Source organism: Durio zibethinus, chromosome 12 (genome assembly GCF_047325235.1).
Source record: "Durio zibethinus cultivar Kanyao isolate XHJ-2024 chromosome 12, ASM4732523v1, whole genome shotgun sequence".
Classification (NCBI taxonomy): domain Eukaryota; kingdom Viridiplantae; phylum Streptophyta; class Magnoliopsida; order Malvales; family Malvaceae; genus Durio; species Durio zibethinus.
In genome coordinates, this window is record NC_143173.1 from 11,614,159 (window position 1) to 11,640,923 (window position 26,765).

General features: G+C 31.8%; 3 protein-coding genes and 1 pseudogene across 10 annotated transcripts; 1 reads left to right on the forward strand and 3 right to left on the reverse strand.

The window, feature by feature from the left end:
* Positions 1-488: 488 nt before the first annotated feature.
* Positions 489-3,187, reverse strand: LOC111296134 (amino acid transporter AVT6C-like). Its single transcript, XM_089740558.1, has 5 exons — positions 2,741-3,187; positions 1,887-2,039; positions 1,523-1,726; positions 934-1,399; positions 489-841 (listed from the first exon to the last, which is right to left on the reverse strand). The coding sequence occupies exons 1-5, from the start codon at positions 3,099-3,101 to the stop codon at positions 712-714; spliced, it is 1,314 nt and encodes a 437-aa protein (XP_089596684.1). The 5' UTR covers positions 3,102-3,187; the 3' UTR covers positions 489-711.
* A 1,463-nt stretch (positions 3,188-4,650) lies between these two features.
* LOC111297519 (amino acid transporter AVT6C-like) lies at positions 4,651-12,618 on the reverse strand (annotated as a pseudogene).
* Positions 11,920-14,576, forward strand: LOC111296003 (uncharacterized). Its single transcript, XM_022889969.2, has 3 exons — positions 11,920-12,047; positions 12,130-12,216; positions 12,585-14,576. The coding sequence occupies exon 3, from the start codon at positions 12,727-12,729 to the stop codon at positions 14,416-14,418; it is 1,692 nt and encodes a 563-aa protein (XP_022745704.1). The 5' UTR covers positions 11,920-12,047; positions 12,130-12,216; positions 12,585-12,726; the 3' UTR covers positions 14,419-14,576.
* A 1,845-nt stretch (positions 14,577-16,421) lies between these two features.
* On the reverse strand, positions 16,422-23,123 carry LOC111296004 (acyl-CoA-binding domain-containing protein 5-like). 8 transcript variants are annotated; one of them, XM_089740559.1, is made up of 6 exons: positions 22,345-23,123; positions 18,407-18,496; positions 18,041-18,186; positions 17,521-17,603; positions 16,884-17,015; positions 16,422-16,677 (listed from the first exon to the last, which is right to left on the reverse strand). In XM_089740559.1, exons 4-6 carry the CDS (start codon positions 17,599-17,601, stop codon positions 16,567-16,569), a joined length of 324 nt encoding a protein of 107 aa, XP_089596685.1. In that variant the 5' UTR covers positions 17,602-17,603; positions 18,041-18,186; positions 18,407-18,496; positions 22,345-23,123; the 3' UTR covers positions 16,422-16,566. The 8 variants fall into 8 exon arrangements, with proteins under 8 accessions (XP_089596685.1, XP_089596687.1, XP_089596690.1 ...); XM_089740561.1 differs by having other exon boundaries at positions 17,521-17,606; XM_089740564.1 differs by having other exon boundaries at positions 16,884-16,976; positions 22,345-23,122.
* Positions 23,124-26,765: the final 3,642 nt, after the last annotated feature.

The following is a 26,765-nucleotide window of genomic DNA, read 5'->3' on the forward strand; positions in this document are numbered from 1 at the left end:
AAAGCATAGCTTAAGCGAACTATGTCATTGAGTACAGAACCAAGTGCCGAACCAAAATTTTGGTCAAAGTTGACAGTATATCAGGCATGATTGAATCGCCAAAAAGAAGGTAACCAAAGCACCAGTTTTCATATCTTACAATGCGAGAAAAGGTACGAGTTTTCTCTTCCTCTATTTCATACAAAGCAGCTGAAGAATAACCTGAATTGACAAGAATCTTAATTTAGTTCTACAAAAACTTTGACCTGATGATGTTTTAGAAGTCAATCATCCGTCAACAATGGACGGTTCATACTTCATAGAGGTGAAAGTAAAGACAAAAATGAAAACAAATCTTGATGTGTTCTTTGCAAGTAACATCATTGAAGATATCAGTAATTTCTAGATTGTTGGTTCTTATCTCTCACTGTCCTCCAGAGTTCACTAAGGGGATACTGTTATTGCTGCGGTAATTACCTTTTATTTAGTTTTTTAATGAACTAAAAGTGTTAGAAAAGATTAACATCTCAATAGTATAATCCATCCCAGTACTAATAATATCATGTTTTGTACAGGTTAATTACAGCTTATCATGGATAAGCAAGCTTATGCAATGATACAAAAGAGGCTTTCAGGGTTACAGTTTAACCAAGAGTGTATTATGCCTTCACTGTAGCATTGGTAATTACCTACGATACAAAAATCTTCAAAAAAAAAAATTAAGGAAACAAGTTATGACTCATTTCCTGTAAAAAAGCTGTATATGTTGGTAGAAATGGCGATTGTGCTTGTTACTACAGCCAGAATAATCATGACTGCTGCCAAAATCCTTTCCCTCCCCGTTGATATGCTACAAGCATCCCTGTAAACGTAAGGAAATAATAAATTTAAAATAAAAAATGTAAACAGATTGCTGAGGCTTTATGCATGCAAATGCTCAGGTAGAGAGAATACCTAAGAGCAATAGCGCCAGGAAAGATGAAAGCAAGGCAGACTGCAGAGGTTGATCCGACGAATTGAAAGAAGTACCATATGTTAGGGATGGCTATTGCTGCCAAGTAACTGAAGGCTAAAAGGATAAGTGTGAGGGACACAAATCTGGTGTTATCCTTTGCCAGAAGAGTTTTATTTGGAAAAAGGAATTCAAAAATGTTGGACCTTAAAGAAAAGTTTAAGAGAGGAAACACCAGCATCAGGTGCAATGCATAGCTCAACCGAACTATGTCATTGAGCAAAGAGCCAACTGATGAACCAGAATTTTGGTCAAAATTGACAAGTATATCCGGCATGATTGAATCACCAAACAGAAGGTATCCAAAGACTCCTATAGTGAAGTATATGGCAGCACATAAAACCAACGAAATTCGTACTGCTGATATCATATCAGAAGGTTTACCCATCTCAAAACCAATAGGATGAACTGCAATCATTCAGTAAAAGCATGAATGAGAAAATTTGGGACAAGAATTGCTTACTTTAGCATATGTCACAAAATTAACTCCCGTACAACTACTTATATATAAGAAAGCCAAAGTGCTCTCACCATTGAAATGAAATGTAAAAGCTGTAACAATAACTGGGACAGCAGTGAAGAGGTCAAAGAAGGAGGTGTTATTGTCCAATAGGGGCAGCAGTCTCAGGCTTTTTGTTTTCCCTTCCAAGAGTGTCAAAATTGCCAGCACTGAGCTTATGGCAACAAACACCACAGCAAGAAAAACTGATATTGCAGAACTGAACCTCAATGATTCTGCAAATTATGTCCAATTTGACAAGTTAAGCAAAGTAAACCATAGTTCTTTGGAGCAGCAAAGTGAAAGTCAATTTTTAGTTTTGCCTTCTCTGTGCTTTATTTGGCTGCTAGAAAGAGTACAAAGAGATCATTAAAATAACTTTTGGAGCATACTGACCCACGCGCTTTAACAAAACTAATGGAAGCAGAATGAAGACAAGGGTGAAGAGGAGTGCGAAGGGACGCGAGTTCCACCAGTGAATGCCAAACCATTGTTGCAAAACACCAAAGTGAACTGCTCCTTCAGGTTGGTTTCCTGATAGAACATCCCCTGAGAAAAAAGTTCTCGAGATCAGAACATATAATAGGAAAACTACACATTATATGGAAAGCATGAAGCTAGCCTCTATCAAGGAGAGAAGATCCATTTAGTGCTGTGCTTATGATGGCAACTTTTTGTGTTTTCTTTTACATAGCCTTTCAGTTAAATGAGGAGTTAAATCAGTTCTTGTTTTAACCAATAATAAGCAGTAAACTAAATAGCAAGGATGTCACTACTCAATACCGCAAATAAACCTGTGCAAAAATATAAAAATTAAGTGCTAAAGAAACCATAATGCTTAAAGGAAGTGAAAGGGGACTCCTAAGTAGCTATTTCAAATGCCAGGACTCACGAGCATCCATTTTCAAGAAGACATCCAGATTCTCCCGCAGATGTTGACCATTTATAAGTGTCGATAGTTCATTGGAAATCTAGTCCAGTAAGAGTATAAGACAGAGGAAGTAAAAATTAAGCATCTTAGGTAACTGTAACCAATCAAAACTCAGGACACTTGCAGACCTCAAAATGGTTGGTACATGTTGTCAACGCATGTTTGAACTAGTTTAGCAAATAATTTTATTATTGTTTAAAGGTGTGGAAGTCTTTTGCAGGCGCTGCAAATTATATTTTTGCCGCTAGCAAGCTTCAAAACCATAATTTGATCCTGAAGTACTATCAGTTAAGTATTATCAATAAAATCCAGTGCGTACCTATAATAATCAAATAAATGATCAAGCATCCAAGATTGGTGATCATGACACATATTTGCACCAGGACTGATCCCACCCTCCCAAAGGACTCCCTCATGACACCAGCATATGTAGTCGAGTCCCCGGCATGTGTATACCTCATCAAAAATTCAACTGATCTATCTGCTAGCCAAGCTATAACCACAATCAACAGAAACGCTGGAACTACACCTAACACCTTGAGTGTTGCCGGAATTGACATAATTCCAGCACCAATAATGCTCGTGGATACATTAAACACAGCGCCTGATACCGACGCATGCTTTGATGGCGGCTTGCTGTCTGGAAGCAGTGGTGCATTTACTCCGGCGGCCGGTGACATATTGGAAGACGAGACTTTTCCGGTTAGAGGAAGTATTATAATTTGTTGGCTCTTTGTGCATTATTACGCTTTGGACATGTCTTTTTAAATAGATGGGGGGGTTAGCAGGGTACAATGACAAAAATGTCATCAGTTGACAGTGACATGTGATTAATTTAGCATAATCTAATGAAGGGTGTGTCTGGAAATTCATTTACAATTAGAAGACAGGTTGGGCTGGCATGATGCTGTCCTGCGAAACAGATGAACGTACAAAGACAGAAATGTATTGGAAGGAGAGGAAAATGTATGTGGACGCAAAAGCAGGAGACGGGAATGCGATAGAGTCCTCTGGGAACCCGAAAATTTACCGGTTGAGCACCAAGGTCATCACTGGCTGGCTATGTGGCTCTGCACGTAACCAATAACCATGCCAATCAATAATAGGCTGCTTAATACTTAATAATTAAGCAAAATTGGCTGAATTATGTCAATTCATCTGACTCATTTATAATAAACCAAGCTTTTCAGCAGAATATTTTGTTAATATGGCATATTCTATGGATATCTGTGGACTGACAATTTAAGAAAGCCGAAATTGAAATTTGTGTTGACTAAAGTAGAATTCTGTGCAGAACGATTCACTTGTGTCACATGGGTATGAAATATAAGGGGGAACTTAAAATGTTTTGGCTTTGCAAGAGTAAAACGTGCGGTTTAATAAGGGGTGCTAATAGGAACACGTAGCAGCGCACAAAGAAAAGGTTTTTCCTCTGTAATTTTCTTTGGTGCCATTTGAGCAATCATCACTCTAACCAACAATAGAAGTATAGTTTGTTCATGTCACTGATCAGCATAATTGTTGGCCACTTTTGTCATACTAGTGCCCTGCAGAACTTTATTAAAGAGATCTTTTTTTCCTCGATTATTTTGCTTTTTAACAACTTTTATTGATAGAGATCCAGAGCAACCTTTATGAATTTTTTTTTGTTTTTTGGGGGGAGACTATTCCGTCTACACTCTACTTTTACCATTTGTTGTAGGTGGCCTGAGTTTTATTTGACACAAGAAATTATTGTTTGTTCAATTACGTTAATGTGTCACATCAAACGTTTCAGGAGAGTGATAAAATATATCAATCCTATGAAGGATAAAAAAGAAAAGATCTCTTTATATATAAATGTTGATATTATATATTTTAATAAGTTAATTTTGTAGAAAGAGAATAATGATGAAATGACAATTTTTATCTTATACAATTTCACACCGAACCTTTCAATAAAGATACGTAGCATGAGTCGATCTGATCACTTAACAAAAAAGTAAGGTTCGAATCTAAATATACAAAGTGTGTAGGTATTATAAACTTATCAAAGATATTGATATCCTTTTAATTTTACGTTACAATTTTACAATCAGATCGGGAAGAGATCATGGTATGAGCTGGCCAAGTTTGATATCCCGAAAACTCTGACCATTGCATTTTTCTTGAATTCTGTAAAATGCCCACATGAGGATGAGAGAACTGCTTTAAATGCAATAACTATTTGTGGTTTTGTCTTCCAATTAACTACTCCACAGGTTGGTACTATGGCTATTATGCTTGTCTCATCACAATAGCCAGCATGATCACTAAAATTGCCACGATCTTATCTTTCCATGTCGATATGCCATTTATCAAGATTTTGATTTTGAGTTTAGTGATAACTATTTTTAAGAAGCTAGTAATTTGCAGTTTTCAAAATGATTTAAAAATTGATACCCGAGAACAATGGCTCCTGGAAAAATGAATGAGAGGCAAACAACGGTTGTTGATCCTAAGAACTGAAAGAATTTTCAAATATTTGGTATGACTATGGCGATTATGTAAGCAACAGCAAGTAATACACAAGTGAGAATTATGAATCTCGTGGCGTCTCCGGCCAGAACAGGCTTCTTTGCAACGATTAGTTCATCAATGTTAGCTTTCAAGGAGAAATTCATTACAGGAAATACAAGAGCTAGGTGGATTGCAAAGCTTAATCGAACAATATCATTTACTAGTTGACCAACCGTAGAATCAAATTTTAGTCGACGTTCACTAGTGTATCCGCTATGATGGAGTCCCCAAAGAAACAAACAGAGAAGTAAATGGCTATGCAGATTGTCAAAGATATCCTGAAAGCAGAGCTCATATCAGAAAGTTTACCAAGTACGAGGTTCTGCTCTCATGGGATGCACTGCATTCATTGGTCCAGTCTTTAATTAGAATACGAGGCAATTCAACCTGTTAGGATATGTGGGTCCAGCTCATTGGTTTTGGCCGATTTAAAAAGCCTAAAGCTTTTTTTTTTTTTTTAATCTTGGACTAGAGAGAGTTTTACTTAAATAAAGTCTTAAATAATAAAAGTGGTTTTGTAACAGAGAAAATAGAGGGTGGCACCAAAACTTAGGGAAAAAAATTAAAAAAAATAGAAAGAAAAGGGAAAAGAAAGAGTTGGTTGAATAAAAGTCGATTTGTAGTTTGATTAAATTAAAATTTTATCAACAGATTTATTATTCAGAGTTTTACATTCTAAAATATGGAGTCGAGTTTGAAGCTCTCTAAAAACAAATTTTATGTGTATTTGTTGAGTCATTTTTTTGTTAAGATTTCTCTAATTGTCTCTTTAGTTATTGATTAGTTCTAGTTTTAGCTAAAGAAGAACTTTGTATATCCATTATTTGATAATAAAGATTTTTCTGATGGTTCGTGATTTTTTTCTTCTACATTAGAGGGTTTTTCATGTAAATCTTGATGTGTTTTATTATTTTATTATTTTATTGTTAATTATTGTCTATTGTTCTAGGTTTGTTACGATATATGCTTTTATATTGTTGTGTTTATTGCTTTAGACCCAACAAGTAGTATCAAAGTGAGGGTTATTTTAAGATATCGATACAGAAGCAACCAAAGATAGAAGTAAATTCTATTTGAAATCATGGATGATGATATAGGTTTCATAATAAAATTGACAGCATCAAATTATTCAATTTGAAAGCCTATAATAGAAAATCATTTATACTGCAAAAATTTATGAGTCGATATTGGGTGATTTGGCTAAATCAATAAATATAAAAGATGAAAGTTAAAAGAAGTTACGCAGAAAGATGCTAACTACAATCAGAAAATAAGTTGATATCAATATATTCTATCATGTAGCAAAAGAGACAAATACTCACACAGTTTGAAAAAAATTGACAGCATTGTATAAGAGAAAAACAGGTATAAATAAGTTATTCTTATAAAAAGCTCACAACTTTATAGTATAAGAATGAACAATCGATTATAGAGCATTTAATTGATTTTCAATATATATTTAATCGGATAACTACTATAAAACTTAAGATAGATGATGAAATGAATGCGTTATTTTTTTTTTTTACGTTTATTGCTAGATAGTTAGAATACTCTAATTGTGACTGTTCTTAATTTAGTTTCTGATTATAAGGTGACATTGGAGATGATCAAAGACGGTATGCTTAATGAAAAAGTAAAACGAAAAGAATTAGACCTTGGGAATCAAGCTGGTCACAAAGAACAGAGATGGAAACATCGATAGAAATCTGAACTCAAAAGATCGTAGTAAGTTTAAACATAGATCCAAATCTAAAGATAAAGTGAAGTGTTTTCATTGTGATAAAACAGATCATATAAAGGGATATTGCAAAATCTTGAAGCAAAATAAAAAAGATGAGAAAGACAAGAGTTTAAATTATAATAATGTTACAACAATGAATTTAAATAGTGACTCAATTACTTTAATTTATACACATGGTGATTGTAATCATATTGATGATCTGAACATTAAGTGGATAGTTGACATAGGAGTAGCATATCATTATGTTCCTAAGAGGGAATTATTTACAACTTACAAAGTAAGAGATTTCGGTTACACCAAAATAGAAAATAAAAGTGTGTCACAAATTGTTCGGATTGATGATATTATTATATAAACTAGTATAGGTTACATGTTAACTTTGAGGGATGTTAGATACACTCCGAATATAAGAATGAACTTGCTTGCTATTAATGTCCTTCATGATGAAGGATATGAGAGTCGACAAAAGAATGAGCAGTGGAAGCTTCTCAAAGGATCTATGATAGTTATAAAAGAAAAATTATGCTACATAATGTATAAGACATTGATGCAATTGAACAGTAACCAGACAAATACCATTAAGAATGATGCTTCAGCAAACTTATGGCACAAGAGGCTGGCACACATAAGCAAGAAAAGGTTACAGGTTTTGACAAAACAATCTCTCATTACCTTAACCGAGGGTATGTCTTTCAATTCATATGATTATTATTTGTTTGGCAAGCATTGTAGAATTTTTTTTCGTAAGAGTTATCAGAGAAAAGAAAACAAATTGGAATTGATTCATTCTGACGCATGTAGTTCCATTAAGGTTGAGTTATTGGGTAGTAACAGATATTTTATTACTTTTATTAATGATGCTTCACGTAAAACTTAAGTGTATATGTTGAAAAATAAAAGTCAAATATTGTAGTATTTTCAAAAATTTTATGCCATGGTAAAAAAGATGACAAGATTGCTTTTGAAATATATTCAGACAGATAATGGTAGAGAATACACATCCAAAGACTTTGAAAGGTACTATTCAAGCATGAGATCAAGCATAAGATGATAAAACTTGGAACATCGTAGCATAATGATGTAGCTGAAAGGATGAACTACACTATTATGAAAAAAATTAGATGTATGTTGAGGATGATAAAATTATCAAAGCCATTCTGGGGTGAAACAGTCAACATAGCTTGTTATTTGCTTAACAAATTACCATCAATTCCTTTAGGCTTTGACATTCTAAAAAAAGTATAAAAAATAAAAGTTGTTTCGTACTTTCACTTGAAAGTTTTTAAGTGTAAAGCATTCATGCATATGCTAAAAAAGTAGAGATCAAAGCTTGATAGTAAAGTCACACAGTGTGTATCTGTAAGATATAGTGATGATAATGGTTATAAGGTATAGAATCTAGTAAAAAGAAAGACAATCAAAAGCAAAAATGTAATCTTTCATGAAAAAAAAAAAACTATAGCAGACCTTGAAAAAAGGATAAGACGTATGGGTTATTGTTGAATGTGATGTTTCAACACCGATAGAGGTTCCACCAAAAAGAGTCACAGATGATAAAATTGAGCAAAAAATAAAACTTGAGGATATGAATAAGCCAGCCACAATTAGTGATGAGCCAAATGCAATTAGTTTTGAGCAAAGTTAGCAATCTTTTTTACTTGAAAACGTTGAGTAGGTGAGTAGTCTTCTCCACCAGAGAGTATTAAGCAAGGGGAATTACCTTTAGCATTAGGTGGTGTAGAGTTTCAACATAGGAGATCTATTAGAGAGTACAGGCCATCCATTAAGTATCCAAGTTTAAATTTTATTTTAGTTACCAGTGAAAAGGAGCCAGAGAGCTTTCAAGATATGCAGACTACTCCGGATAAAGAGCACTAACTAAAAGCAATGAAAAAAGATGTTGTCATTGCAAAAAAAAATAGTACATATGATCTTGTTAAACTTTTAAAATAGATAAAGCCATTGAAAAATAAATAAGTGTTCAAGCTGAAAAAAAATGATGATAAATTGGTAAGATACAAAGCTCGATTGGTGGTAAAATTTTTTTTTCAAAAACTTGACATTGATTTTGATGAGATCTTCTCTCTAGTTGTAAAGATAAGTTTCATTCGAGTTTTATTGAGATTAACAGCTAGTTTGAATCTTGAGCTTGAGTAACTTGATGTTAAGACTGTATTTTTACATAGTGACTTGCAGGAAAATATTTATATATATCAGCCAAAAAATTTTAAAGTAAAAGGAAAAGAGCATTTAATTTACAAACTAAAGAAAAACTTGTATGATTTGAAACAAGCTTCACGACAATAGTACAAAAAATTTAATTTTTTTTATGATAAGCCACAGCTATAAAAGAATAACAATGGATCCTTGTGTGTATGTCACAAAATTTTTTGATGGTAACTTCATTATTTTCTTATTATATGTTTATGATATATTGATTGTAGGAAAAGATGCTAGTATGGTTTGTAGGTTGAAAAAATAATTGTATAAGTCCTTTGACATTAAAGATTTAGGTCCAGTAAAGTAGATTTTCAGTATGGATATTATTCAAAATAGAAGAAAAAAAAAGCTGTAGTTGTCATAAAAAAAATGTTAAACGGGTGATTAGTAGATTCAACATGCAATATACTAAATCAGTTAACAATCCACTTGCCAACCATTTTCATCTGAATAAGAAATCTTGTTTGATAACTAAGAAAGAACAACTAGATATATCTAGTATTCCTTATTCTTTTCTAGTTGGTTCTTTAATGTATCTTATAGTTTACACACGACCTGATATTGCTCATACAATTAATGTAGTGAGTAGGTTTTTTTCTAATCCGAGAAATATTCACCGGGAAGTACTAAAATGAATTTTTAGATATTTGAGGAGGCACCTAAAAAATGTGCTTAAATTATAAAGTTTCACAATCAATTCTAGAAAGGTTTACTAATACTAACTTGGTAGGTGATCTTAATGGTAGGAAATCTACTTTAAGGTATTTATTCACTTTTGCAAGGATGAGCTATTTTTTTATAGTCTAAGTTACAGAAGTGTGTTGCTTTGTCAACTATAAAGGCTGAGCATATTGCAGCAACCGTAGCAAGCAAAAAAATACTTTGGATGAAACATTTTTTTTCTTAAATTGAGGTTGAATCAAACAGAGTATGTAGTATTTTGTGATAACAAGAGTGTTTAGATTTGAATAAGAATGTTATGCATTATGCTAGAACAAAACACATTAATGTTAGATATAACTGGTTACGTTTGGTGATTGAGAAACAACAAATGCTTTTGAAGAAAGTCTATACTGATGAAAATGTAGCAGATATATTAACTAAGACACTTTTTTAAAAAAAATTTGAACTCTGCAGTAACTTTGCTAGAATGGATTCATTGACCAAAGTAAAATTTCAAATGAAACTGCTATGTAATGAATCTCCTCTTAATAGGGCTAAAGGGAGAGATTGTTAGGATATATGGGATCCAGCCCTATTGGTTTTGGCCAATTAAAAGGCCTAAAGCCTTTTTTTTTTTTTTTTTTTGTCTTTGACCTAAGAGAGCCCTACTTAAATAAAGCTTTAAACAATAAAAAGGGGCTATGTAATAAAGAAATAAAGGGTGGCGCCGAAACCAAGGAAAAAAAGAAAAGCTAGAAAAATAAAGAGAAAAAGGAGAATGGAGAGTTGGTTGAATGAAAGTCGATCAATTATTTGATTGAGCTAAAATTTTATCAGTAAATTTATTATTCAAAGTTTTACATTTTAAAAAGTAGATATTGGGTTTGAAGCTCTTTAGGAACAAATCATAGGTGTATTTATTGAGTTACTATTTGATGAGATTTCTTCAATTGTCTCTCTAATTGTTGATTAGCTCTAATTTTAATTAGAGAAAAACTTTGTATATCCATTATTTGATAATGGAGATTTTTTTGGTAGTTCGTAATTTTTTTTCTCTACAGTAGAGTGTTTTTCAAATAAATCTTAATATGTTTTATTTTTTATATTTTTTTATTGTTGATTATTATCTATTATTGTAGATTTATTGCGATATATTACTTTTGCATTGTTGTGTTTATTGTTTCAGGTCCAACACAACCAACTCTCAACTCTCAAAATTTATACTCTTTTTTTTTTAATTCTTAGCCAAAGCTCCAACGTTTTCAAGATTTTAAGTTCCAGGTTCACGATATTAAAATAGAATTCCAATGCTGGAGGTAGCCAGTTAGAAAGTGAGCATGCTTTTTAGAAAGTAAAATGGAGAGCTGCAATTCTAAGTGAGGTTCAATTACTGTTAACATAAAATCCAAACCAGTTTACAAGGACTGCAATAGTTGTGAAAAGATTATAGACTGAGACTTGGTTGACAAAGTCTGGTAAGAATCTCATCTTTTGAGTTTTTCCCTTCCACAATGCAAAACTTGCCATTGCTGAGCTTATGGTTATAAACACTACTGCAAGGAGAATGGATAATTGCTGAAGTGCGACTCAATGAATCTGCCAGAAAAGTAAAAAAGAAAAGGAGGAAAGAAAGTGAGAATTAGATGCAAATAATATTAAAAAATACTTTGAAATACCAATTATCCAAGGAAGTCTGCAGACTAACTCATATGTGGCAACAAGACCGATGGAAGCATAACAAAGAGAACAAAAGAGAGTATCGCATAAGCACGCGAGTTCCACCATTGGATGCCAAATCATTCCTGTAAAATGTCCAAGTGTAGGGTTCCTCCAGACTGATTTCCTTAGAGGACCTCCCCTTGGAGAAAAATACAGCATCTGATTGAATCAATTTTGAATGCTGTATCAGCATCTGATTAAATTTACCACTTGTCTAGGCTAAAATTAATGTGATTTTGATTAATTGCAAAGGTGAATTTCCTCATCCAAGGCCGAGAGAGCTTTGACACAAATATATTCAGACACGATTCAGGTCAACTGGTGAAATATGTACCAACTCTTTTTACCTATTGCAAATCTAACTTAATTCAATTTGAATGGATGCAAAAGGCTAATATCTAAAATTCATGTTAATTTCAACTTGATTTGAACACAAATGATTAAAACTAAAACGGTTCCAACCCAAATCTGATACAAGTGAAATATAATAAAAACTTATCTAAATGCAAACAAATTGTTCTCGATGCTCATTCACCGCCCATGGCAATGCAGAAGTAGCCGCGTTGGAATGGAATTTCACAACCTGAACGATGTCGTTTTATCTTTTGTATACCTTTCTTTTCATATTTTTCATTACATTATTCTCAAATAGTTTCCAGCCATCCGATCAAGACCACATGTTCAAACTTTCAGACTAAGAATCTCTGGTACAAGACGTCTGATTGGGTCAAAGAATCTGTTCGCTGTGAGTTGTCATGTCTGAAAGTACAACTGTACATGTGCTGCAGCAAAACCAAAATTGATTTCCTTTTTTATATTTTTTTTAGGATGATTCCATAGCAGGTTGTCTCGTGAATTCCTTGTCAGTTTTTCCATAAGCCGAAGTTTCAGGCCATACTTTTCTTCTATATCAGGTCAGTCTGCTATACATACATGTTAACATCTGACACTTTTTATTTTCTGTATATTTATACTGAATTTTCCATAAGATGAAAGAAATTTAGCAAATTTCAGGGTGTTTTTCATCCATCTGGTAGCCCGTCTGAATTCTGATGATAAAGAACAAATTTTGATTAAAAAATTGTGATTGTGCAAGTCAAAGGTTTGAGATTTAGATTTTGGGGTAGATTTTTTGATCTGGGTCAACTCCGTTTATCAAAAAAATTGATACTTAATGATCTTTGATCTTTGCATAGCTTCATGGCACTTATAAAATTATTTTGTTTTAGTTGCTTCAGCTTTGCAAATTTCTTACTGCGTCTTTTTTTGCTACAATTTTTAGCTCCAATAACTGCAAAATCTAGATCGCCCGTCATATGGTTTTGAATTCAATTTAGAATTACACTTTAAGACCTGCTGCATAGGAGTTTCTCACCGTGCAGCACAGTTCTGGAATTGATTGAGAGTTCAATTTGGGTATTAGAATGGCTTCAAGTGATAATGGCAATGAGAAAGAGCAAATCGAAGAATCCAATGACACTAAAACAAAGGGACAAATTCCTCTTCTCATTTCATCATCCCAAAGGATGCTACTAAACGGTGAAAACCCTCAAAGAAGGTCCCTTAGCAGCTTCACGTCTCCTCCAAATAGGATAAAGTTTCTGAAATTTGGTTCTGCATCTGCCAAATTCAAGCGTTTAGCTGAAGCAAGAGATGAGGTTTCTCGATTGGTGGCTTCTTCAAGTGGTCATGGTTTACGAGAACGCCTGACTGGGGTTTTTGCGAAAAAAATTGATTTGGTTTCTCTCATGAAAATGTTTAAGGAATGGATTAGGGACCCAATGAATATGGCCCTTTTTGTATGGATCATGTGCGTTGCTATCTCGGGTGCTATTCTGTTTCTTGTCATGACTGGAATGCTGAATGCAGCGCTTCCCAAGAAGTCCCAGAGAGATGCCTGGTTTGAAGTCAACAATCAAATTCTCAATGCTCTGTTTACTCTTATGTGTCTGTACCAACACCCTAAGCGATTTCACCATCTTGTACTTCTTTGTAGATGGAGACCAGATGACATTTCCCGACTCAGAAAGATATACTGTAAGAATGGGACGTATAAGCCCCATGAGTGGGCACATATGATGGTGGTTGTTGTGCTACTCCATATCAACTGTTTTGCTCAGTATGCCCTTTGTGGTCTGAACTTGGGGTTCAAGAGATCTGAGCGACCTGCCATTGGAGTTGGGATATGTGTATCAATTGCAATAGCTGCACCCGCAATGGCTGGTGTTTACACCATTGTTAGTCCTCTTGGGAAGGATTATGATTCGGAAACGGATGAGGAAGCACAGAGGCCGACTGACATTGGTGAAAGTAAGAGGCCAGAGCAGTTGAGACGGCAATCATTGGAGAAGAGATATTCATTTGTATCCGGAGATGAAGAGAGAATTGTTGAGAGCAGACCACTCTGGAGTGGTGGGATACTTGACTTCTGGGATGATATTTCTCTAGCATATCTTTCCCTTTGTTGTAGCTTTTGTGTCTTTGGGTGGAACATGGAGAGACTTGGGTTTGGAAACATGTATGTTCATATTGCAACTTTTCTCTTGTTTTGTATGGCTCCTTTCTGGATATTCAACTTGGCTGCTGTGAATATTGATAATGAGACTGTCAGAGGGGCTCTTGGTGTTACTGGAGTTGTTCTTTGTGGGTTTGGTTTGCTATATGGTGGCTTCTGGAGGATTCAAATGAGAAAGAGATTCAATTTGCCAGCTTATAATTTCTGTTGTGGTCAACCAGAAGTTAGTGATTGCACGCTATGGCTATTCTGTTGTTGGTGTTCTCTTGCTCAGGAAGCTCGCACTGGGAATTCTTATGCTATTGTAGAAGATAAGTTCTTAAGAAAGCCAATGGACAACGGTGACAAGCTGCCAATATCACCTGTACCTCGTGAAGATGGGATCGTCCTAATTAGTTCTGGCTCTAGTTCTTCACCCGCGTTCAATTCTAGCCCATCCACTAGATTTACAGCCAATTCTTCAAGCCTCTCAATAGTTTCAGAGGAATATTATAGTCCAGACCAGCAGCTTTCTACGGTGAAAGAAGAGTCGTCTGTAAGAGGTAAAGATGAAACTATGATTCCACCCGCTCCATCATCGATACAGAGAGAAGAAACATAATCGGCAAAAATTTTCATGCATCATTGTCATTATCTGATGAATTGATGTTCATGCATGCAGATGTTTTTAAGAGCATAGAAATGCATTATATAGTTTCACATTTTCTCATACTTTCTTATTTGTTTTCATGAATATATATAAATTTACGTTCAGGAGTACTACATTGTTGTTCTGGCGACGTCTCTTTCTTAGCAGCATCAGTTTTCAAATGATATTGCAATTTTTGTTTATAATTGAAATTGCAACCTACTGTCTATCCTTAGCATTTCACATTCTACGAATAAAGATTTGTACGTCAGGAGTAAGAAACTCAAGCTGTGTGACCTGGAGAAATGTCTGATGATTTTGCTAATCGTTTGCTATCTTCATATGGAGAATATGCAAAAGATTTTTTGTTTAAAGTATTAACACAGAACACTACAGGACTGAAAGGTATCTAGAGTTAGTTTCCATTATGTGAACCTGATTGTTGGTAGGAGATAAAGATGGTTGAATATTATGCCATGGAATTAATGCGGGATTTATGGTTCATCATGGATGCTGATTGTTGTTTGCTTTCGATCCAACCAAAATGACCCTCTATATTGAAGCTAAGCAGAAAAGGGTTCTGAGTAGCTGACTTCAAATTCTTGGGACAAACACCTTGACCTTACAGAAATGGATTTTAACAGGGAAACTATAGGAAATTTGCGCAAACCTGCTACCTGAGTCCCACCTTTATATTCTGTCTAACAATGAAAATACCTTCTACAATACAAAATTAAATACGAAGGAGTGTTGAACTTGTATCGCTAGCATGCATTGTCAGCTGCCCAATCTGTGTGTCTCTTCATGTCCAGTATCAACAAAAGCAATTGTTATTCTGTCTAATGAAGCACAATGCTGCTTGACTCGAAAATATTTCATTTACATTTTTTAAGCATTGCTCATTTGATTTGTTTAATGCCTTAATCATTAGTCAGATATTATAAGGAGACATGTCACATCAAATTTACATTGTATTACACTTAGAGAAGTCCACACGTACATGTGCATCAGTAAAGTAATGGGAACACAAGAGAGAAAGAGAGAGAAAAGATGAATTTCTTCTGTTAAAATGGAGTGGTTAGCTGGTCAGATGGTGACAAGGGCCATAAGTGTTCATGATACTAGTTCTGTTCATAGCAAATGCTTACGAGGTAAGTCTTGTCATTTTGGTATTGATGGATCATTTTTCTCACAAGGGTTACAATCATGGCCAGCAAGTTCAAGATGTATATGGGTGTGAGTACCATGGAGCAAGCCAAGCAAGCAGTGTCAGCTAGTGGTGGCACCAGTTTTAGCATTTCCACAATATCGTAGCCCTCGAATTGGCTGTCCAGAAGTCATTCAACTCTGTAACTCGTATGCTTTCTTGGCCCAATAAAAAAAGAATATTCTATGCTGAAATATAGTGTAGAATGAAGCAGATGCCATTTCGAAAGTCTAATGCTAGCTATCGTAGTGTTCTCTCTATTGCACATGCATACAATTGAATGAGCATATATGCTCATGCTAAACTCAAAAACTTTGGAGAGTCCACTTCCTGATTCAACAAAAAAATGATCTACGAAAAGTGATAAGCTCGTCGTGACGGCGATATTAGTCTTCTGACCTAACGCAACCTACCCCTCGAGGAAAGATTTCAATTTTAAGGCTCTATTTGCTTCGTGAAAATTTATTTTTAAAAAATAATTTTTATATTTTTAAGTGTTTGTTTAATAAAAAATTGATTAATCAATGAAAAATAAAATTATTTTTTAAAAAAATTATCATATGATTTGAAAAGAAGAAAACATTTTTTTAAAAATAACTGATTATGAATAGAATTAGTTATCAATACTTTTAGACATAATTTTATTTATAAAAAAATATTATATTATAATATATTAATAAATAATATCCTATTAATATAATATATTAATATATTAATAAATTTTACAATAATATATTAACTAATGAAAAAGCCCGTGCGATGCTAAGGATTTCTTTTTGTAATGAAAAAAAATTGTTTGTTAAAGTAGGAAATAAAACTTGATATGTTCGTCACAGCAAAGATTCTTAAAACAACTTCAAAATTAACATGTTTCTATAAAAATAAAACAAATACTATAAAAAATAAAAAGTACTTCAATATGTATGAATTAAGATCCATGCAAAAACTTGGATATCATACAGGAATCGACCTTTACAACTGCCTCCAGTAATATATAGTCTATCATCAACCACTGCTGTAGTATGCTACAATGAAAACCAAAAAAAAAATGATAAGCATCTAGCTATAGAATAACAGAAAAGGCAGAAAAAGCTAAGGGTTTAAAAGATTTTCAAATACTACAACCTTATTAATGGTTAACAAATATGATCCAACAACTCAAAAGAGAGAAATATAAAATGACACAACCAATATGATTTTGTGCATGCTTTACAATTTAAAAGCAAAATACCCTGTATCGAGCACCAGAAACTGGGAGTGCTACCCATTGTTCATAGGTCAAATCTGAAGGCCAACTGCTGATATCCACGTCTTTTTTAACCTCCTGTGCTCCCATAACAGCTATTTGTATGTCAATCAAGTTCTTCAATTGCAAAATATAAACAATCATCTTAATCAAAGAACGACTCAACTTATATCTTATAAGTTTCTAGGAAAAGGGAGTGGAATGAAAATGGATTGAGGATAATGATAGAATTTTATATCCTCTATATAAAAATTGGTGTCACAGGAAAAACAAAAAGAAAAAAACTAAACTAACATAAAGATACCCATTCCATAGACAGCTTATACATATAGCTACAAATATCTACTTACTAACATATAAAAACATTTTAGAGGATTAGTAACTAAACTTGCCAAACTTAATTTAATAATACTATTTTTGCAGAATTCTAGCTATGATTATCTAGTTACAAACACCAAACTATTACAGAAAAATTATACTGTGATAATTATGCTTGTTCAAAAGCAACTTGATCAAACCATTGCTTCTGAAAAATATTCAATTGAACTGCAAATAACTCTTATCATTTTACCTATGAACTCGCAAACAGGGAAAAATCCAAAAACCAATAAAAATTAGTTACCTTTTTCACAAGCAAGTCCTTAGAAGATGATTTGAACACTTTCTTCAACGTTGTGAACCATTCACTCCCTTTCCTTCCCATCTCTGCTGAAAACAGGAGCTTCAACAATTGTAAAATAGAGACATAAATTTAGTTACAAAAGAAAATATCTAACCTAAACCTGCTTTGTTTTCGTTCTAAATTTTGGCAATCAAAACCAAATTTATCACATTCACTTATGGAGGGTATTCAATTTCATACATACTTAAATGTTTTCCAACCATCATTTTTAAAATTTCAAGAGTTATATTAGAAATGCACTTTGATGTATATGAATATTTTTAACATAAAGAACCCAATTGTTGAAATACAGAACATCTTTATCCTCAAATTGACTTGACCATGGCACCCAGAAACCCGAGCCATTTTCAATTATTTTGAACTTAAGTTTCAAGAAAACACTAAGAGTCATTATATTGCTTTGCATGTTTACTATTAAAACTCAACGAAAAATAAATAAATAAATAAATAAATACTTAACTGATTGTATCACAAGTGAAGCATCATTAATGTTCTTGAATGTTTTCCTAGCATTCCTGTCTTTAATATGCTTTTGTATAACAACAGCAGCTCTATGTCTCTACAGTAAGACAGCAAATTCTTTTCTGATTTTCTCTCCTCCGACAACTGTAGTAAGAGATACAAAAAATTCAAGTTTTAACAATTTCTTACCTATACAAAATAAGAAACTGTCCGTAATTATTATTCTGATTAAACCCTAAAAAAGTTTTATCACAAGTTCACAATCTAGGCAAACTGATTCTTTTTCCTATAAGAATTGCATGCAATGAAAGGAAAATTACCCAACCAAAAACTCCAAAAAGATGCAGATCAACCTGGCACTTACCCTAACATACTGTCATCAACATGATGCTTTGTCGATACACTAACATTTTCTTGATCAAGCCTTCTTATTGGAACAACCATTGAAGGTTATCTATAATCCAATCATAAATACCTTATAAATATCAATTATTATTTAAAGAAGAAATGAAGCATTATAATTAAGATTTATCAAATGAGAGCCTCGCATATTCACCCCATACTCATCATCAATCTTTTTGTTGAATTCCTCTTGAAGTTTTCTTATCAACAACAAAAACAATTACAACAAACTCCTTGATAAACTTATAAGAAATTATTGAGGTACAATAATCTTTTCTAAACCTTTTTTGGGGTTACTTATAAAATTCAAAATTTCAAGATAAACCAAAAAATAATTTGTTTTCCAAGCCAAAGTATAGAAGACAGCAAAGTATCAAATTAATTTAACCCTCAAATTTGATAATACATAGGCAAAAACTAATCGTTGCAAGTTTAAACTACAACCTTTCCCCATTTTTTTTAGTAAGTGAAATGTGAAATGCAACATACACTCTCATTATGGCGTATTGGAAAGCTTCAATTTACCACAGATAATAATAACTGAATAATACTAGAGTATCAAAACACTAATAATTTATTTATTATTTAATCAGCATAGTGCAAGATTATACCATATAAATTGAACAATTTCACTAAAAAAATACAAAAAAAAAAATCTCACCTCTATTTCAATTGCTAGAACTGCATCCTACTCATTCAACAAATATATCAATTATAAATCAGCATAACAATAAAAAAAATTAATAAAGGAATCTATTTAAAAAATAGAATATCATGGTTTTGCTACTAATGGCAGATTCCCTAGCACCAGTAGAGCCATATAGAAAAACAAGCCACTTTTGACTGACAACCAAAAGCATCTTTTAAAACTTCGCTTTAATCTAGATGTCATGACAAAAGAAATTCCAGCTAATTTATCATCCCTGAATCACAAAATCAAAGAAGTATAACAATAAAAGCTAGAATGATTTACAAAGCTTCACTACAATAAAGCCACCAACATCAATGAGATGATTATCACGGAAAAAAAAAAGAATAGATACTTTTGTTTTTAACCTAAAGGAAAATCTTTAACAATTTTAGGCCAATGCCATATACCATTCTACCAGCCTTTGACCTTTTAAAGGAGGCTCACTTTCATGAAACTGTGATGATGTAAAAGAACAAAGGCCAAACAATTACAGGCAGTTTTCTTGACTAAAACCAAGTTCTCTATTTTCAGAATTCAACTTATTGTGTTCAACGGTTCCAATATATGCACCAGCCTTTTTCAGAGCTATATATTGACAGAACTCCTCCCATCTAAAAGAGTTGAAACAAGATTTAACAAAAAAATACAAACTATGTAAGCTTTATCTTGGTCTATTTAAATCATTTGCTATAAAGCTAAACAAATCGTAATAAACATGAATGTGCTTGTTCAACCCCAACACCAAACTTTGCAATTGCTCTGTCATCAATATTCAAGATGACAGATAGAATTTGTATACCACACCATCTTATGTTTGAGATATCCTTTTCAAACTTGACATCACTGCCTCGATCGAGATTAGTTTCTTTAAAAATAACTCCAAAATTCTAAAATTAAAAAAATATCTCAGCCCAAATAATAATTGGGCTAGACTAATACTGAAGCCCATCAGTTTATTAAGACATTATTTAGTAAAAGAAAAATGGCTGAAATATTAGATGAAAAAAAACCTACCTATCGTGAAACAGAAAGGAAATAGAGTTCTTCTTCCTCATCTTCTTTAAGGTTAGAGAATATAAAAAATCAAGTTGGAGATTCACAATCAGAGGCTACAATCAAGTTAATCCCTTAAAGGTGAGTACATGCCCTCTTTTTATTTGAAAAGAAATATCAAATTGATTGCTACTAGTTGGAGTTAAAGTTTTGAGAGAAAAACCAAGAAAAATCACGAAATCCTTCATTAATCTTGATGATCTACTTGGATAAATTACTGGGCTTTGTTTATTTCATGTTCTTAAGATTTATTGATGATTATTGAATGGAGTTTGAATGCTGAAAGTAAGGATTTGAGTTTTTAAAGATTGAAGGAGAAATTCTATTTTTGGATGAGATGTTGTGATCTGTAATAATGAATTAAAATAGAATTTTGCATTAATGGATAGATTATTGCTGTGATTATTATATATCATTAGAAAGCATGTTGAATTTAGTTTCTAATGAAATAAACAAAAGTTGAATTCGAGTTCTCTATGAAGAGTTGTTTAATTTCTACTTAAGAATATGCAGGTTGTGAGATAGCAACATCAAGGTTGAATTACGAAATTCTTTTTAATTTGTATACAAGGATTGATTAAGCCATATATGTTTAGAAAGCTTATTGAATCTACTTTTCAATAAAACAAGCGGAATTGAATTTGGAGTTTCTTGTGAATAAATATGTAATTTTTATTAGAAGATATACAGGCTGTTTGGCAGCAGTATATGACGTGGATTTCAAAAATTGTTATAATTAATCTACAAGAAATTACGAGATGTGCCATATATGGTTAGAAAACTTATTAAGTCTAGTTTCTAACGCATTAAAACGATCATAATTCTGATTTGGATATATTGAGATATGACTGTTTTAATGAAAAGAGGTCAAGTTGTCAGTATTAATTAGTTAAGTTAACCTTTTGTGTAACTTAGTTGATTTTTGTATAAATGGTCTCAAAAAGGGTTGATTAAATTTTGATCTGTTGAAATGATCTTGAATAGGCCATTAATTATTTTGAGGGAAAAACTAAGTGGTGAAATTGAATGGAAGTAAGTAGAATCTCACACATTTTGCTTGTTTTCAAATATATGTATATATATATATATGTTTCTAAATGAATGAATGTTTTATTTCTTTATTTTCGATATATGAAAATATGATCAAGCATATAATTATTTTGTGTTTCTCTATATAAATGATGGATCATGCTTATGAATGAAATGAGAAAATGATTTATGATTAAAGAATGATTTTGTGATGGCTACGTTTTTACATCCCTAAGAAGTAGGATCATCGACACCAAAACTAGTTCTACGACCCTGGCTAACGGGTAATAGTAGTTAGCAACGACATGATCATACGATCCTAGCTAACGAAAAATAATAGTTAGCGTAAGCCCTGACTAACGGGTTATAATAGTTAGCAATGATCATGAGAATGAAATTGTCGATACGATCAATGTCACGGGTTATAACAGTGACCGTAGCTAACGATTTGAATGATAATGATGATTTTTAATGATTGATCCATGATTTGATTTGATTATGATATTTGAATAGTAACATATTTTTACATTGATTTATGAATTTATGAAATATTTGACAAAACGATGATTTTGAAATGTTTTGATACTATCATTTGATGAATTTTTTGAATGATCTATATGATGTGTAAGAAAACGATGCTTAATTTGATAAGATGTGTGAACCTATACTTACTGAGCTGTGGTTTGCTCATTCTTCTTTTACTTTTTATTTACAGATGACTAAGCGATAAGTTTAATTAGTCTTGTGTGAAACCAGAAGATGAAATGAATAAGATTACTTAATCGTCGAAAAATATGTTGACCAATGAGATTTTAAGAGATAGTTTTATATTTTATACGGTTTGTATATGGATATATAAAGATATATCATCAGTTGAATTAAAGATATGAATTTTACTTGATAGATTATTTTATTGAAGAATTTTAAAATGTTTAAAAAAAAAGCTTCGTATTACTTTAAGATTTTTTTCAAGATAATATGATCGTGTTACATCTTGATCTCGAAACGTGACATATATCTACATGCAAACCTTTCAAACTAACTAACATCCAACCTCAACACCTAAATACGCAAATAAATAATACTAACAATAAAAAAATAAGAAATAAGAAAAAGAAAGAAATTACAATGCGATCTTGAAAAAGTTTGGCTCCTTTGGTGATAGCCAGCATGATGAACAACGGCATTGGCATAGTTCTTGATATTTCGAGTGAGGTTATTCTTGTTCCCAACCTCCATCATTTTGTTCACTGCCATTCTTAACCACGACATGTCGTTTCTTTTCTTCTCTCCTCGCCCAATCGATCAACACAATGGGGTTTAATTTATTTTTTTCTATTTTTTTAAAAATTTACAAAAAAAATTCTGTTTCTAATTTATTGTCTAATGACTTGTTGATATTGAGGGAGAGAATAGACGGCGAGGAAGGGGGCGATTAGCATGGGGTAGACAGGAGCAGGGGTGACCGAAACAGGCTGGGCCAAGGGGGCATAAGGTTGGGCCTTTTGCTAGATATGAAATGGCAAAGCAAAATATGATGGGTTCATTGTCGTTTGGTAGATGAATTGAGAAGATGATGAGTAAGGAGTGGCAGAAGATGATAAGGAAAAGAGGAGAGAAGCTGACTCAGATGGCTAAAGAAAAAAATCAGCCTCTGATTTAAACCTAAGGATAAAGAAAAGATTTTGACACGCATGCAAATTAAAAATGTTAAAGAAGAAAAAAAAGTGATTGTTTAAAAACAAAGATAAGACCTTGGATTTTTGGAGAAAATTCAGAACCGTAAATATAAATTGGAAGACCAAATTGTGATGAGCAGATGAAGTTTCTCTGAATAAGAGCAAACGAAGCTTCTGGAGAGAAGCTTTTGACCAAAATTACCCTTAAGGTTTTTTTAATACATTGTTGACGTGTATTGTCAATCGCAATCAGGGGATTGCGATTATATATAGGTATAGATATTAATAAATAATATATATTAATATAATATATTAATAAATATATTAAGAAATAATATTATAATATATAAATAAATAATATTATTATATTAATAAATAATATTGCTTTAATTATTAAATATTATAATAATATATTAATATATTATTAACAAATAATATACTATTAATATAATATATTAATAAATATTATTAATAAATAATAGAAAGAATAATAAATAATTTTATTCTAAGTATTTTTCATTAACATAATATTTTATTATTAAAATATAATTATTTTTTTAATATTAATCTAAATAATTTCAATATATTTTAAAAATAAATCATTTTTAATATTTTAATAATTATATTAATATTATTTAAAAAATTTCATAAAAATCAAATAATAAAAATATTTTATATTAATTCATTTAAACAATAAAAAAAATTTAATTTAAAAAATATGAATAAATTTTAAAAATTATTTTTCTGAGATCATTTTCAGGTACATGTGGGGCGGTCGAAAAGATAAAACAATGCTTTATTGTCATATATTATCCAATGAACTGAGGGGTAGAAAAAAAAAATCAGCTCTAAAGAAGTCATGTAGCTGACACGACTCTCCTTGAACTTGAAGTCAGCAACAGTTTCACATTTAAAATCAACGCAGCATTGCCGTGTAGGAGGCCCCATTATTTATCATATATAACCCACTTTTGCTCCTCTTTGACCAAACGAGACAATTTTATGATTAACTGAAATAATATATTATCCTTACTTAATATCGAATTTACCTTTCGGTTCTTTCTGCTTTGTTTATCCATAGGAAAGGAGCAGAAAATGGCCATGGAAACCGGTACAAGAAAATACAGATTATGAAAGACTCTCAGAGCTCAAAGTGTGCCCGAAAAGCTGTTAGCCCAAGGCTTTTGGCCCTTTAAGAGAAGAAAGATGGCCTCCAACAGACGTCTTTACAGAGAAGATCATGAGATTATTTTGTTAAGATCAATCCAAAAGCTCAAGTTCATTCAATATTTTGTGGTTGAAACACTACAACTAATTAAAAAGGACATAGGTGGTTAACAATTATTAATGGTTGGAAACGGGTCAACCGAAAGGGGAAATTTTGTTACAACTAATTAAAAAGGAGACAAGTGGTTAACAATATTAATGGTTGGAAACGGGTCCAATTCATTAAGTGGAAAGAGGAAACATACATTAATTACGGGATAAAGGAACAGAATTTTGATTGAATTATTTATAAATTTGTTTAATTTATATTTATTTATTAAATTTAATAAATGATATTAAATAATATTTTTATATTTATTTATTAAATAAACTGAATATAAATAAATGTACATTTAGTTTATTTATATTCATAAGCCTACTCATTTAAAATTTATTAAAAATTCATTCATTTATTATTTATTTACTATTTATTCATAATAATATTAATAAAATTATTTTTTTATTTTTTATCTTAATCTTATTTTATAATTTTTTATATTCATTTGAATTTATTTATATTCGTTTAAAATTTATTTATTTTAATTTATTTACTTAAAATTTATTTATTATTTATGCACATATTTATTTATATATATTCAAAAATATATTCATTCGATATTCACAAATAAGCTCGTACAACTTAATTGAAACAAACATAAATAAAAAATAAACTAAATATAAATATTTTATCATTTAAACGAATAAACTCAAATAAACAAAATAATTTTTTATTAAATATGAAACGAGCTTGATTACTTTTAAATATAAATAAATAAATCATAAATATATATTTATTTATATTTAATTCATTTACACTTTTAAAATTAAGATTAATGACTGGCATTAATTTAGCTCTCCAAAAAAGCTGTAAATGTGGATAAATTTTCGAAATCATTTACTTAATGCAAGCATTATTTTACCAATAAACAAAGTAGAATCCACGTGTAAGCCATTTTGATGAATTTATCAAAGCTTGTTGGAGAATTAAAACTATGGACAAAGTGATATTTCAACTACTCATCCTTGGCATCCTTGTATGATTCCCCTAAGCATCACTTCATCTATCAAAACCAAGGGAAAAAGAAAGAATTATAAATTAAGCAGTTGAGATGTACTGGATTGATTTTAACCCAAATCAACCATTTGCCAGCTCAAAAATACAACTTTAACTGACACCAATTCTATAAACATGTAAATGATTTGGGAAATTAAGTCATTGTAAACGTGATTCGTTACAGGCAAGAGCTGATTGATTTGATTACCATATCAGGTATAGCAGCTCATTGACATTTAAGTATCTAGCTAAGCCTCCACGATCCTAATATTACAAAGAACTTATTGTGGCACTCTGATCATTTCCTTTCAGGTTCTATCTTTTGTTTTTTTTTTTTTTCCCCTGTAAGAGTTAACAGGGACATTGACAAATCGGTATCTTAAGCCACTTTCATTTGAGCAGTTTGGGTCGCTTTCATTTTAATTTCTAGCTTCCAAAACATTACCATCTTTCCATGCTAGCTAGCTTGGTAAGCTATTGAAGCATGGCCTGCACCTTTCCAAGTTTTCAACCAAAATCCTGTTTCTGGCAATGTGATTGGAGTAGGGACTACTGAGGACCGTTTCGAACTTGACAATTTGTGGACTATGAAAGGCGTCTGATCTTGATCAAAAGACAAAGGTGGGCCCTTGATAGATCAGAATGGCCTCTCTGCAAACCTGCACTAACTGGTATTTACTCTCCACTACTCTTCATTATACAAGACAAAGTCTCCTTGTCCCCATCTTCCTAGGACTGGGGCCAAAGGTTGATTTCTAGAAGTGACTTTCAATGTGACCTGCACTGGAAAAAGCCATTGAATAGTAACTGACGTTTCCTTCAAAGGTTTTTCCTGGGTGTGCTGTGTATCTTAAAGCATGAAAATTGTCTGTTTTCAACAAGGGCTAATCAAAGTTCTCAAATGAAAGAAAAGGAATGGCAAACATGACTACAAAACCTTTTATTTGTCAAGAAATCAATGCTACAAATGGGGAAGAAAAAAGCTAATCTTCTTCGTCTCCTTGTCAAAAAGCTAACAAACCTATCAAAGGAGACAAAAAATAATATAAAAAAAGATGAAATCTGTTGTCAAAGTCACGATAATTTTGAAATTAATTGCTATATTAAAAAATTTTAATTAATTAAATAATTAAATCAATAAAAATTAAATTAAATAATAAATTAATTGCATAATAAATAATAATTTAATAAAATTTAATCCAATTAATAAAAATATATATACTACTTGTAAAAAATTTCAAATATATCAACAAATCAAATACTCAAACAAAACTCATTAACCCTTTATTTTTTTCTAATCTTATAAAATATTTTCCTTTCAAATAAATACATATTTATATATACAGATATATTATATTTATATATTCTCATTCTCCTCTTTCACTCAAACATACACATATATCTAAAGATTTTTTCAATTTCTTTTAGTTTCATAGATTTTTACTTAATAAAATTTTACAATTTTTTTACATCTTTTTTTATATTTAATTTTGTAAAGACTCATACTATTTATAAGTATACTAACTTATTTATTAAAAAAAAAATTTCT

Bases quoted from the DNA above. Each gene is read 5' to 3' on its own strand.
- LOC111296134 (XM_089740558.1), bottom strand. From the start codon at position 3,101: ATGTCACCGGCCGCCGGAGTAAATGCACCACTGCTTCCAGACAGCAAG. The intron at 1,400-1,522 runs GTGAGAGCACTT...GAATGATTGCAG, and splicing joins TTTTACATTTCATTTCAATG to TTCATCCTATTGGTTTTGAG. The intron at 842-933 runs GTATTCTCTCTA...TTACGTTTACAG, and splicing joins CCTGGCGCTATTGCTCTTAG to GGATGCTTGTAGCATATCAA.
- LOC111296003 (XM_022889969.2), top strand. From the start codon at position 12,727: ATGGCTTCAAGTGATAATGGCAATGAGAAAGAGCAAATCGAAGAATCC.
- LOC111296004 (XM_089740559.1), bottom strand. From the start codon at position 17,601: ATGGGAAGGAAAGGGAGTGAATGGTTCACAACGTTGAAGAAAGTGTTC. The intron at 17,016-17,520 runs GTAACTAATTTT...TTGCAATTGAAG, and splicing joins AGGACTTGCTTGTGAAAAAG to AACTTGATTGACATACAAAT. The intron at 16,678-16,883 runs GTATTTTGCTTT...TTTTCATTGTAG, and splicing joins TTTCTGGTGCTCGATACAGG to CATACTACAGCAGTGGTTGA.